General features: G+C 38.2%; 1 protein-coding gene across 2 annotated transcripts in view; it reads right to left on the bottom strand.

The window, feature by feature from the left end:
* Nucleotides 1-4,444: 4,444 nt before the first annotated feature.
* cfap299 (cilia and flagella associated protein 299) overlaps nucleotides 4,445-13,797 on the bottom strand; it is a 670,526-nt gene continuing 661,173 nt past the window's right edge. For both annotated transcript variants that reach the window (XM_072593545.1, XM_072593613.1), the window contains exons 5-6: nucleotides 7,742-7,871; nucleotides 4,445-4,642 (exon numbers count right to left, since the gene is read on the bottom strand). In XM_072593545.1, the coding sequence (XP_072449646.1) occupies nucleotides 4,547-4,642; nucleotides 7,742-7,871 (226 nt within the window). In that variant the 3' untranslated portion in view covers nucleotides 4,445-4,546. The remainder of the gene's footprint in view (nucleotides 4,643-7,741; nucleotides 7,872-13,797) is intronic.

The raw sequence follows: 13,797 nt of genomic DNA, 5'->3' as shown, positions 1-13,797 counted from the left end.
CAATGACAAAACCTACAAACAAAACAATGGAACACTCATGGGATCACCAATATCAGGCTTCTTTAGCAGAAGCAGAAATGCAGAGACCTGAATGAACAGCCCTCCCCAAGATCCAACCCAAACTTTGGGTCCGCTATGTCATCACTAAACAACAAATTAGAAGAAACCGACAACATCATCAACAACATCCTTACTGGCATAAATTTCACAAAACAGGAGGATAACAACAACAGATTCCCCTTCCTAGATGTTACAGTGGAATAAACAGTTAATGGAGAACGGCAAACCAGCATCTGTAGGAAAGCAGCACACACAGACCAGATACTTAACTACAAAAGCAATCATCCCAATCCTCCCAAATGAAGCTGCATCAGGATATTACTTAAATGGGCTCCAGCACACTGCAGCACCCAGAAACTACAAATAGCAGAAGAAAAATACCGATACAGCGTATTCAAGAAAGACAGATACCCAATAAACACAGTCTGCTGATTCTTAAACAACGACCTCAAACAAGTGGATACAACATGCCCAGAAACTGTAGCTACACTACCACACATCAAAGATATCTCAGAGATGACTACCAGATTATTCTTTGCATCATGGTAGCCCACAAACCTACCAAAACACTGAAACAGCTACTGATGAACTTAAAGGACCCGATACCAACAACCAGCAAAACGAATGTCATTTACAAACCACCATGCAAGACTGTAACAAACACTACATTGGACAGACAGACAGAAAACTAGACATCAAGATACACAAACACCAACTAGCTACCAAAAGACATGACCCACTATCACTGGTATCCTTACACGGAGTTGAAAAAGGAAATGACTTTGATTGGGGCAACACATCCATCTTAGGACAGGCTAAACAGAAACATGCACGGGAATTCCTAGAGGCCCGGCATTCAAACCAGAACTCCATCGATTTGGACCCTATTTACCAACCTCTTAGAAGAAGAACCGGGAATAATACCACCCACCTTAACAGACCAAGATACGTAAATAGAAAGTGGGACAGAACACTAGCACTTCACTGGAGACTCACTGATGATGCTACCTAACATGGTGATGAAACATCTGAGAACAAACCTGCCAGCTCAGTGAGCAAACTTACAACCTGAACCTCAACTTGAGCTATAAATCTTCTCGAAAAAAATGCTTATGAAACTTAGATTACAGACGAAATGCTTTGATATTATAAGACCATAAGACCATAAGACATAGGAGTGGAAGGAAGGCCATTCGGCCCATCGAGTCCACTCCGCCATTCAATCATGGCTGATGCGCATTTCAGCTCCACTTGCCAGCGTTCTCCCCGTAGCCCTTAATTCCTCTAGACAACAAGAACCTATCAATTTCGGCCTTGAAGACATTTAGCGTCCCGGCTTCCACTGCACTCCGTGGCAATGAATTCCACAGGCCCACCACTCTCTGGCTGAAGAAATGTCTCCGCATTTCCGTTCTGAAATGACCCCCTCTAATTCTAAGGCTGTGTCCACGGGTCCTAGTCTCCTCGCCTAACAGAAACAATTTTCTAGCATCCACCTTTTCAAAGCCATGTATTATTTTGTACGTCTCTATTAGATCTCCCGTTAATCTTCTAAACTCCAACGAATACAATCCCAGTATCCTCAGCCGTTCCTCATATGCTAGACCTGTCATTCCAGGGATCATCCGTGTGAATCTCCGCTGGACACGTTCCAGTGCCAGTATGTCCTTCCTGAGGTGTGGGGACCAAAACTGGACACAGTACTCCAAATGGGGCCTAACCAGAGCTTTATAAAGTCTTAGTAGTACATCTCTGCTTTTATATTCCAACCCTCTTGAGATAAGAGACCTTGTTCACTGCCAATGTGTATACAGGTTGAAGGTGAAGTTATCTGCTGTAGTGCAAACTACAAAGAAAAATCCTGTGCTGTTGTGAAATGTATTTGTTACCTTAATATACACTGCAGAGCTATTCTTGCAGGCAATTTGAATTCATTTTTATTTGCAGGCATCAGTTGATTAGAACCAGAGTGGGAAATTTGTGGCATGTTATTTGGGAGGGGCTATTGGGTGTTGGTAGCTGTATATATTTCATTGCCAGTGTATGCTTTACAGTCTTATTGAAAGATTAATAGCTGTTATAATCATGTTCAACTAAACGAAATGATAATTAACAGTTGATTATAAGCAAATATACCACATAATGAATATTCCGTATGGGATCTGTGTCTGGATTTGTTCCCAATTATTTATTTGTCATTATTAAATACATAGTATTTATCTACATAGCCATTATTTTATATTCAATCGTTAGATTAGCAGTCGAGCAATGAAGACACTCTAGTTAGTCTAGTGAATGTTTATATAATATGATCTAATCTGAATTGGCACAAATCTGAAATGTACTTCCTGGGTGGACTTGTATAGTAGCTATTCAGAGCAAGTCATTCACCAAGGTTTATATTCACAAACAAAAGCTTGATTTTGATAGAGGTGAGGTTTGCTCTAATTGCTGCTTGTCATTGTAAACGAAGCACAGCAGTTCTTTGAAAACTAACAACTCTGATTAAGGTAAAATGTATTAATATAACATCCTTTAATCCTAAAAATTACTGGAACTTTACAATTTAATGCATTGTACTGGCCAATGCATTACAAGAGTAGCCAACTTATGCTATAAATGAACAAGATTTACTATGTTCTATTAGCTATTAAGGGAATACCGTACAGGCCAAAAGAATTCCAGCAAATCTTTTTCAAATTATGGTGTTAAGAATAGCTAGATTTTATCTTTATTGAATATATATTTTGAACATTTCCTTTTGAAAACATGCCCTGTCTCTGCAGTGTGTGTGATAGGTTTTCAGCCTCATAAATGTAGTAAAGTTGTTGTTCAAAAAGGTTTTCATTTTGATATTAAATTTTCCATTTATCATAGGAAATTAGTGTCATAATGATTACCATTGAAGACTAGAGTGCAGTATGTATGTTTGATGCAGCATGCAAATAAATTCATAGGGGTTAATTAATTTTCTTGGGTTCTGTAACAATCTTTTGAAGTATCTAGAAACCATTAAATTGTTTTTCAAGGTATCACAAAGTTTGTGTAATAGTTACATCAGCATTGCAATAAAACTAAGATTTAAACAAATGCAACATGAATTTAATGCATGGTTCATGAGCATGGCTGAAATCATTTGTGTAGGCTAAAACAATGCTGACCCCACTCTGTGAGTGTTATTTTTAACTATGTTCACCATTCCTGGTATAGTAGCATGAAGTAGAAGGATGGATTCTTCACTCGGCTGACTCTATCATCTCAGTCATGCTGTGCAGGGCTAAGATAGGGGTTAGATACTACTTTGTGGAAGCAAGGGTGGAAGTGAATGTTTGGAAAATTGAAGACAAGCCTTCACCTGTTTTGTTTTGTTTTGTATTGTGAGGCAACTCCTGGGTGAAGCCTGCCCCATACAATTAATGATAGAGCCTTCGTTATTGTTGGAGAACAGAGGGACCTAGGGGTGCAGGTAGATAATTCTTTAAAGTTAACATCAAATATAGACAGGATGGTTAAAAAGGTGTTTGACACACTTACCTTCATTGTTCAATCCTTTGACAGTACAGGTGTACAGGAGTTGGGACATTATGATGAGGTTATATTGGTGAGGCCTCTTCTGGAATACTGCGTCCAGTTCTGATTGCCCAGTTAAAGGAAGGATATTATCAAACTGGAGAGGGCTCAGAAGAGATTTACTGGGTTATTGCTGGGTATGGAAGATTTGAGTTATAAAGAAAAGTTGAATAGGCTGGGACTTTTCTCACTGGAGCATAGGAGGTTGAGAGGTGACCTGTTAGAAGTTTATAAAATAATGAGAGGATAGAGTTCTTGATAGTTGTCTTTTTCCCAAGATGGGGTACTTTAAGTCTAGGGGGTACATTTTTAAGATGAGAGTAGACATTTTAAGACATGAGGTAAATCTTTTACAGAGTGTGGTTTGCCTGTGGAATGAAGTTCCTGAGAGGTGGTGGATGTGGGTACAATTACAGCGTTTAAAAAGCATTTGGGTGGATACATGAATAGGAGGGTTTGGAGGGATATGGACCAAGAGCAGGCAGGTGGGATTAGTTTAATTTGGGATTATGTTCAGCGTGGACTGGTTGCACTGAAGGGTTTGTTTCCATCTGTATGACCAAATGACTGTGCATTTTTGGCCAGCGGTGGTGTACAAGACCTAAGAGAGGAAACAAAATTGGCTATTACATAATAACAACCAAAGGTGTAAATCTAGTTGTCTTTAGCTGGTTTTTCAAGTATTTATATGTAATAATTTTAAATGCAAAACAGGTTTAATGCTCTTAAGTAAGAAGAGCTTTCAACGGCAGCAAGTAAAATACTTATTTAATGTAAACAAAAGAGGATGAATGTTTATTAAATTTATGTAAGTTTAATTATTTGTTCACTGTAGTTGTTACAACTGTTTAGCCATTATTCTGAATGGTAACAAGAACAAGTAATGTGATATCACACTGTGATTGATCCAAGATGCTCATGACTTTCTTCTTGTGGTGTGATCATAAATGACCACTTGGACATAAAGATCTGTTTCAATTATGTTTCGTGTGGTATTATCCCCGGGAGAGACCTGTGGGGGGAGAAAGACCTTGTTAAAATAAATTATACGAGTGAGGATGTTATTTTGAAATTTCTTTGCTTTGACTTAAAGCACCATTTTAAACTACTCATTCTTCACTCTTTACAGTTACAGGAAGGGATTCAAAATTGTGCTGAACCACCCATAGTTTAGATTAGATTCCCTACAGTGTGGAAACAGGCCCCTCAGACTGTAACCCACCCAGACCCATTTCCCTCTGACTAATGCACCTAACACAATGGGCAATTTAGAATGGCAATTCACCTGACCTGCACATCTTTGGACTGTGGGAGGAAACTGGAGCACCCAGAGAAAACTAAATGCAGACGCGGGGAGAATTGTGCTACCTCTTTGAAGAAATTGTGCTCTCTCAGAGATATCACTGTGTCTCTAACTTGGCAGAACAGCAAGCTTCTAGAAATATTTACCAAGTATATTTGGAATCTAACGTGATCGAACATTGAACATTTTCTCTATTTACTCATAGATGTAGGCATTGCTGGCTATGCCAGCATTTATTACCAATTACTAATTACCCCTGAAACACTGAATTCCATGATGGGGGATGGGAGGTGCAGTGTAGGCAGAATTAGACACACACATAATGCTGTTAGGAATGGAGTTCTTATCTTATCCTTTCAGCAACTAGCATTCAAATTCCATGTAGTCTACATTCATTCCAATTTGTGCAATTTTGGACCAAGTTGCAAGGGTAATTAGTTCCTTCCCTAACATTTGTTGTCTCCACCCCTGTGTGATGAGATGCATCAATAGTTTTGTTGTGAATAGAGTATTTACTTCATGACAATAGATACTACAGGAAGTGTTGAGGAAGCTAGGAAAAGAGACCTAGTCATCTATATGACAGAAAGTCTGACAGAAGTTTGGATTCAAACCCTCACAATAACTATACTAATTAAAATGTATAGGATCAACTTAAGCTGATCCTCTTTTGGTGACTGACAAAAGCTCAGCCCAATTTATCAACACTTTTGCAAATAATTATGAATCTACTTGACATTGCGAGATAATATAACTGTAAACTATATGTTCTTAATTTGAAGGACTTCAGATAGTGATAAATCTCAGCCAACTGAGTAGTATAAATTTACCACTCCATTTATAATGAATTTATCTCAACTTTGCCATATTCAGCTGTATTTCATGGGATGCTAAAGTAGGTGATAATAGTCTATCATAAAAGTGACAAATTCCCTCTGTGTCAAACATTGGAATTCACTGGAGGGGTTGAATCTGAATCTTTTTTGTGTTTTACATCTAACCAACACTTTGTTAGTTAATTGGAAATCTGTTTTACTCAGTGTGCACATATGATGGTTGAGCATGAGTACAGAGGAAAATAATTCTGGAGGTGCACATTTCTGTTTGCAGTAAACCTTAACATCTGTAAAATGGAATATTCCACGACATAAAAATAAAATGATGCTGCTGGTTAGTTTTCACATTGAAACACATTAAAAGTAAATAAGGATTAAATATTTTATACAAATTCCTAGTTACCAGCCACTCTGAGGACACAGTGATGTGATTATGGCATTTATATTCCTTTATATTGCCAATAACTCGTGGAGCTAATGTTTAATGAAACTAAATACCTGATCATAACAGATTTCCCTACACAGAACATTTATATTTAATTAAAGAGCAAAAATAAGCTGCAGACACTAGAATTCTGAAAAGTTGGGTTGAATTTTTCTATTGTGAATCAAGTCCTGTCACCAGGCCCAGTAGTGAGAGTTGCTTTTATCCGGGGTAGCAGAGAGACTGAGATGTTGCTAGTGGTGCCAATTAAGTGCCAACCTCTGGGCAAAGGCTGGCCAGTTTCCAAAGCAGCCTAAAGCTCAGTAACCTCAGGCATCATTATTTTGAGTGCTTTTGAAGTCCAGATACAGTAAAATCGCCTGTTTGCATCTCTGCTCTTTATTCATTCATTTATCCACACAATAATTACCTCACTTGTCTACGATATTAAAATAAAAAAGAAAAACCTAATTTCCTGGAATAAAACTATGTACGATATGTTTTGTTCTGTCCAGAATGCCTTGTTGGTTGTTTGCATTCTCTGGGATTGTACGCTCATGAACGATGGGTCTTCAGATGAATTTTGAACAGCCAGCTCCTGGCAATCGCGCACTAGCAATTGGGGTTAGGTGGATGGTAATTGTGATGCACTAGCGGTAAATTAGGCATAAAAGGGGGTAGTTATTGTTGCCGTGGGTGACAATCAAGGGAGAAAATGTCCTAAAACCTGACTGTGGAGTCTGTCAGAGCCAACTGGCATTCTTTGTTCTCTGCAGTAATTCTTCCTGCTGCTGGGAGTATCTCTAAGGGGCCAGAATGAGCAATTCTCATAAAATAAAAGCACTTCAATCTGAGGTGAAGAGTTTGAGGTGGGGGGAGACTTGGTGGTGGGGTCCTGATGGAGGTGTGTGTGGGCTTCTTGTGGCAGCCAAAATAAAGGGCAGTGCCTTAAAATAGAGAAGTTAATCACTCTGACAGGAGGGCATTTGCCATTATGTGCCTCAGAAGGATGGCTGTCCAACTGACTTTTCTGATGCTGACAGTATGTCATACCAAAGAGACACCATTGGGCCTCTTCCGAACATGTTCCCTCCCCACCAAATAATCAGCCTTGCCACTTAACAGTCTATTCCTAATTAGCTTACATAGGTAAGTTGCCAAAGCTCCATAGGGCCCCTCTCATTAGAACCAGCATCTGGTGCTGAGTTTAACCTGATGATTATCTTGCCTGACAAGGCCTGTCCTTTATGCTGATCTCAGCCAACACAGGAATTGAACCTGCACTGTTGGCATCACTCTACACTGCAAACCAGCTGTCCAGCCAACTGAGCTAACCAAACCTGTATGGGATAATTTTACCCATTAATTCTTCAATTCCTTTCATAGATGCTAATTGTTGAGCTGGGTGCTTTTAACATATATGGTTTTGTCTCTTCCATATTTAACTTCTATTCTTTTTGGGTTATCAGAATATTAGTTATACTTCAAAAAATAATATACAAAATCTGTGACAGATTATAAAAGAACAAGAAATAAACAAACTTTTACCTTTGGATCCACGTGTACTGTTTTTCGATCTCTTTTGTTTTTGAAAAGGAGTCCTGAGGCATTATCTGTGGCTACCTGGTAAAATGGACTGGAATTGCACGTGCAGTTCTGTGTGTCCCAATTGTAGAAGCTACCAGAAAATTAGTGGAAATAAGTGTGTTAAGATACAATTAATCATTCAAGTATTTCTTACTCCATGAAAGAAAAAGTCTGGAAATAAGAACATCCTGATGATCAAGAAACCATTGCCAATTGTTGGAAAAACCCATCTGGCTCACTAATGTCCTTCAGGGAAGGAAATTTGCCATCCTCAGACCTGGTTCTGGTCTGCACGTGATTGCAGGGTCAAAGCGATGTGGTTGACTCTAAGATGCCCTCTGAAATGGCATGGAAAGCCACTCAGTTCAAGTGCAGCTAGGGCCAGGCAATAAATGCTGGCCAGCCAGTGACGTCCACATCCCACAAATGAATAACAAAAAATAAAAGTTGGACAGTGCACATGTTACTTCTCAAGACTTTAACATCAGTGTCTATTGTGTTTAAATCTTGACCTTGTATTGCTTTGTACTGTTTTGCTGCACACAAGAGAGAGAAAGCAAGGGATTATTATGGAGGCATGGCTTTCCTAATATGCACGTTATTAACATAAAAGCAAATTATGGCAAATGGTTGAGATCAGAAAGGTTTTGGACAAGCTGTTAGAGCTGTCAGCATCAGTAGGGAGAGAGAAACAGAGTTAATGTTAATACTGTTTCTCTCTCCACAGATGCTGTCAAATCTTCTGAGTTTGTCCAGCTCTTTCTATTTTTATTTCATGATATTAATGTCAATTTTCTAATAAAATGCCAAGTGCCACGGTTTAATAAGGGCCTGACCTCCTATGTGACTGAACAGCTGCAACAGCAGTAATGGAGCAGCAAATTTGGATTGAACAGATTCTTTCATCCAAGATCACTGTTGTTGTTTACATGACACTTGATAGTTTTAACATATTTGTGTTTTGGTGTGAGACAATGCCTCAGGTATGTGACTAAACATTTCACACCTAGCTTTGTGCAACGTTGGCAACTCTGAATTCTGGGAATAAATACTTGATTGAAAAACGTTTGCTGAATAAAATTTTGAGGGACCAAAACTAAAGAGAAATTAATACTGCACTGGAACTAATTAGAGGTGTCTGCATCTTATTAAATCAAACCTTAAAATAACATGAAGGACGTCATTCCTATTCGGTACTTTACCAAGAACTTCAACTCAGTGCTTATTTTGCTGAATGTTTATGGCTTGGGCTTTGGCCAGAACAAATGTTTTGTGCCAGTTGAGTAACGCACCCCAGCAGTTAAATAAAGATTTAGTTTTTATTGCCTAAAAGAAATGTTGGATCAATTAAAAAGTTTCTGGAACCTTTTGCTTTATTATGCTCAAAGTACAACTGAGTTCATGACCACATCCGGTGATGCCAGATGCTGGTATGATATGACACCACTGTTCTTTCAAAGAAGACTGCTGGTTCTTAGCAGGATAAATGAGATGGGAAAAGTATCCTTCTTAAAATTGAATTGTTACAAGTCTTGGTACAGAATTGTCTGTCTATTGCAATATGAATTAATGATGATGCTGTAAAAAGTAACTATGCTACTGCAGATTTGTTATTGTAACCAGTTGGATCATTACTGTACTTTAAGGAAGGAAATCTGCCATCCTTATCCAGTGTGGCTTGTATGTCTTTAGTCCTACACTAAGGTGGCTAACTCTTCAATAAGGTAACTAGGAGATAATTATTCAACGGTGTCCTACACAGCAAACTAATGCTTTAACTGCCACTGATATGCATAAGAGTGTTCAATCTCACTGGACCAATCCAGTAGAGTAGAATTTTTTTTAAACACCTATCCTTGTGTATCCTTTAATGAGAAAAATACAAAATGTATCTGTAGTTTGGGATGTAATCCGCAGAGGGTGATTTGTTGTTGAGCAGGAGGTTGTCAGCCCATCGTTATCTTTGGAGTCATAATATAATCTATTTGAAATTCCTTTAATGCCTTTAGGTGTTACATTCCACTGGTCTCACAGTATTCTTTACACCTGCAGTTACATTATCTCTAGCAGTCCTCTTTTTAAAGACAAATTTGAAATTAAGAGCTAAAAATATTCATAGTCCTTTAGATATTTTGACCCATTATTGTAACACTGAAAAATGAAAAGATCTCAATCATCACAGACCATATAGACTTTGCGTGAACTTGTTAAATCTTGAATTTTATGAACAATAATAAAAGTAGCGAGCTCAGAAGTGAAGAGTATAAAGAATAGATAGGAGAAACTATTTATATTAGAAGTAAAATTGGTTACCAGAGGTCAGATTTAAAATAATTATGAGCATGGTGCTATATAATGGACCTATTTGTTTATCTCAATAGCTCAGGATTATAATAATTGTTCGTCCAAAAGTGTCACTGGTGTAATGGAAGAAATTTGACAGCATCATTTGAGTTTCTATTTTGAAAGCTAAAATTGGGATCAGTTCTAGGTCTTTACTTTGACCAGCAAGTTCCAGATGTATCCAATTAGAATTCTAAAGAGTAAAGCCAGTTAATGACAAAGAGCAGACTGAGCCTGGGTGACTGATCTGAATTCTATCTTCTGTGATTGAAACACTTTTTCTAAAGATTCTTGATTTTTACTTCATGCACGGCAAACAACTTTACATGCAGTTTATTCCATGGTCAGCAGCTCTGGTTTGGACAGCGTTCCCCCTTCTTACCATGGTGTATACTGCAAGTTCTACATCCCCAATCTGGACAGGTATGACATACGCTTTCCTTTTTATAGTCTGGAGAGAGTCATTAAGCTCCCTCCTTACCCACCACCACCACCCTACAACCCCAAACAATACCTGGTTCAGTTAAGATGGGCTAAATGTTCTGGAGGGGCTCCCAAAGGCCACCAAGCATAACCATAGTAACAGACCCACCTGCTGCAGAAAGAGATGATGCCTCAATGAGGAGGTTCCTTTGGAAGCATATAGCAACATTTTGCTTATTTAGAAATAGCACAGTTATAGAGACATAGAGATGTACAGCATGGAAACAGACTCTTGGGTCCAACTTGTCCATGTCGACCAGATATTCTACATTAATCTAGTTCCATTTGCCAGCATTTGGTCCAAATCCCTCTAAACCTTTCCTATTCATATACTCATTCAGATACTTTTTAAATTTTGTAATTGTATCTATGACCTCTTCTGGCAGCTCATTTTATACACATACCACCCATCCAGGTAATGACTATGGAGAGGCAACCACACTCATGGATGGTCAGCAACTGTGGTCTAGTGGCTATGACCAATTTTGGTGGGTGGGGTTCTTCAGTAATGAAGCATCAATTTCAACCTTTGAAGACAAGGGCCCACCAGGGTTTTCTGGTTACTGTCAAAGCTTATGCTTCTTATCTGCATTGCTGAATGGAAATACAAATAGGAATGGGGCTCACTATGGGCCTAATTTCCTGCTGATGGTCACCTGCCACATATTGTTCAGGTAGCCATTCTAACTTCTACCTGCCTGTTCAAAAGTGACTTGCCGTTGGGATCGTCGTTCCAATCTGGCACAATGGTTATTAACATGAAACAGTGGACCCACTCACCAACCTTCTTTTACTTGACAGTATGTGGAGCCCACACATCGTTAGTAAAATGGGGAAATTTGAAAGAAATTACTGTCAAAGGCAACTTGGCTGTCCACAGGAAGCACTGTTGCAGTCTTTGCTGACAGATTTGGCATTGACATGACTATTATGGCATAATTTTTCTGTACCTTTTCCAATAAGTTCCATACTAAAAACAGTTGAAAATGTTAGGATGAATTCAAGTGAAAATTAGTTCTCAATAGCTTAATATGTGACAGTTACTTCCGAATAGCCTCTCTGTGCCCAAACAATATTTAATAAATTGAAAATTTCATTCTTTCAAGGAAATCAGAGTCAAATTTTTTAAATAAAATCTACATTTTACTGTTTCTGCCTGTCTTTCATCTCTTGTCCTTAATTCTATGTGTTCCCAATCTTTTCTTTACATTCTGTCATATCATTAAACTTCGCGCTTTGGTACTTTTTAGATTTGAGTCAGTGTGTGAAGATTCTTCAATCTGAAGCACACTAAATGTTTTAAAGTAGTATAAGTATAATCAAAAATAAGTATTTGTTAATTGGTTGAATAGCATCATTTTGCTTTTCCTGCATAGACATATCGTATATCTCCTGTGGAGGGCATTGTGCTGGAAAAGATGCTAGCTTGGAGGGAATTTCTGCTGTGGAGTGCATAAGAAATCTGTGGCCAATTGTCAGAGAGATGAATGGCCAATGCTATTGAGAGAACTGAAATAACTTCACAGAGGACTGTATCTGTCACCAAGTCACCCTTTATTTACATGTGGAGAATCCTTGATACTGATCCAGCTCCCTCAGAGCCAGTTCTGAGAATGAACAGATTGGTCTGACGTTCCTCTTGTCATCTGTCAGCCAATGCTCCCTGATTGTCCGTGATTAACAGCTCCAGTCAGAGAACTGATATCCTATCCTGGCTGACCTCATTGCTGTCACTATAAGCACAATCTGTGTCAATGTATTTGGCTTTTACAGAAATAAACATAGAAATATTGGTAATGTGAAATAAAGTGATTAGCGTCCTAAACTGAAAAATAATTTAACATTTTGAGCAAGACCTTTCTACCACCAGAACTCTAGCTAATGATTGTACTTGCCATGTTTCCTTTAAGATACTGAATGACCTGCTGTGCATATTCACTATTTTTACTTTTGTTTCAAACTTCCAGCTTTGTTCTTTATCTTAAGAATGATAACAAGTGCATAAGGAAAACATATTTTTGGACACAGGAACAAAAATGTAGAAGATGCTGAGGAATCTTGCTCAAACGTGGCAACAGGCTGACTATTTAAAGTATATTCTGCATTACAAGCAAATCATTTTATGTTTGGATCAGAATTTTGCATCAAAGTGTTATGCTTGGATCAAGAATCCTGCACAATGGGACTGAACAGAATGTGGCTTGGATCACGAAGTCTGATCTTGATTTAGGTATGACTTTATCTAGACAATGTTTCTTTCAATGTAAGACTGAAAACAGAAATGGAAGTGCTGATACTCTTACCTTTCAATGGCTGTAGAATATTTTTATGTCTAACTGAACAATGAATCATCTCTGTCCAGGTTTCTCTCTAGCAGGTTTTCCAACATAATGTTTACGACTCTCTTAGCAGATAATGCAGTTTATTTAATTTTCCATTTATTCATTTAAATCCTCCGTGACAGGCATTCAATATTCCCAGTCTGAGATTTCTCTGTGTGCTGTGACTGGGTAACTAAGTGTTCAAAAGCAAAAATGTTGAGCAATCTGGGAGTAGCGTGGTAAGGAAAAGCTGCAACATTTTAAAAATGTTGAGAAAGATCTGTCTTTTTTTAAGCATATCTTTGCAGTTAGATTGATCCTTTGTAAATGACTGTTAAGAGTAATTTTATTGTAGGAGAAATATTGGTTCATATGACCAAATAACCCTTGATCTGGAATATCAACAGGGTCAGAAGTTAAGATTTGCAAGCCATGAGATTGGACACAAAGATGTTCTGCACCAAAGATAAAGAGGAAACAGATAAAGAAACTTTTGTTGTAAATGTACAAATAAGTTCTCTAGTAGAAGAGACATAAAGAAGGCAGATGAAGAAACTTCTGAAGGTGAAGATTGAGCTGAATGCAGAAGCACAGACGCAGACCAAGAGAGAACGCAGGCAGAGACAGAAAGGGGAACACAGTATTTGTTTGAGGAAAACAAGAAAGGTTTTCAATGAAAAGGTTAATTTTCCATTTGGCAGAAAGATAAAATATAGAATTCCAGTAGTTCTTAGAGAAGTAATGTATCTGAGTACTATGAAACCATCAGACTGGTATGATTTAAGTGAGGGTGGACTCATAGATGTGTGCCTTGTTGATGTTAATCTTATTCTGGGACTTCAGATGGAATATAATTGCTGGTAAACATTA

This window comes from Chiloscyllium punctatum, chromosome 1 (assembly GCF_047496795.1).
Source record: "Chiloscyllium punctatum isolate Juve2018m chromosome 1, sChiPun1.3, whole genome shotgun sequence".
Classification (NCBI taxonomy): Eukaryota; Metazoa; Chordata; class Chondrichthyes; order Orectolobiformes; family Hemiscylliidae; genus Chiloscyllium; species Chiloscyllium punctatum.
This window is presented reverse-complemented; position numbering and strand designations above follow the sequence as displayed.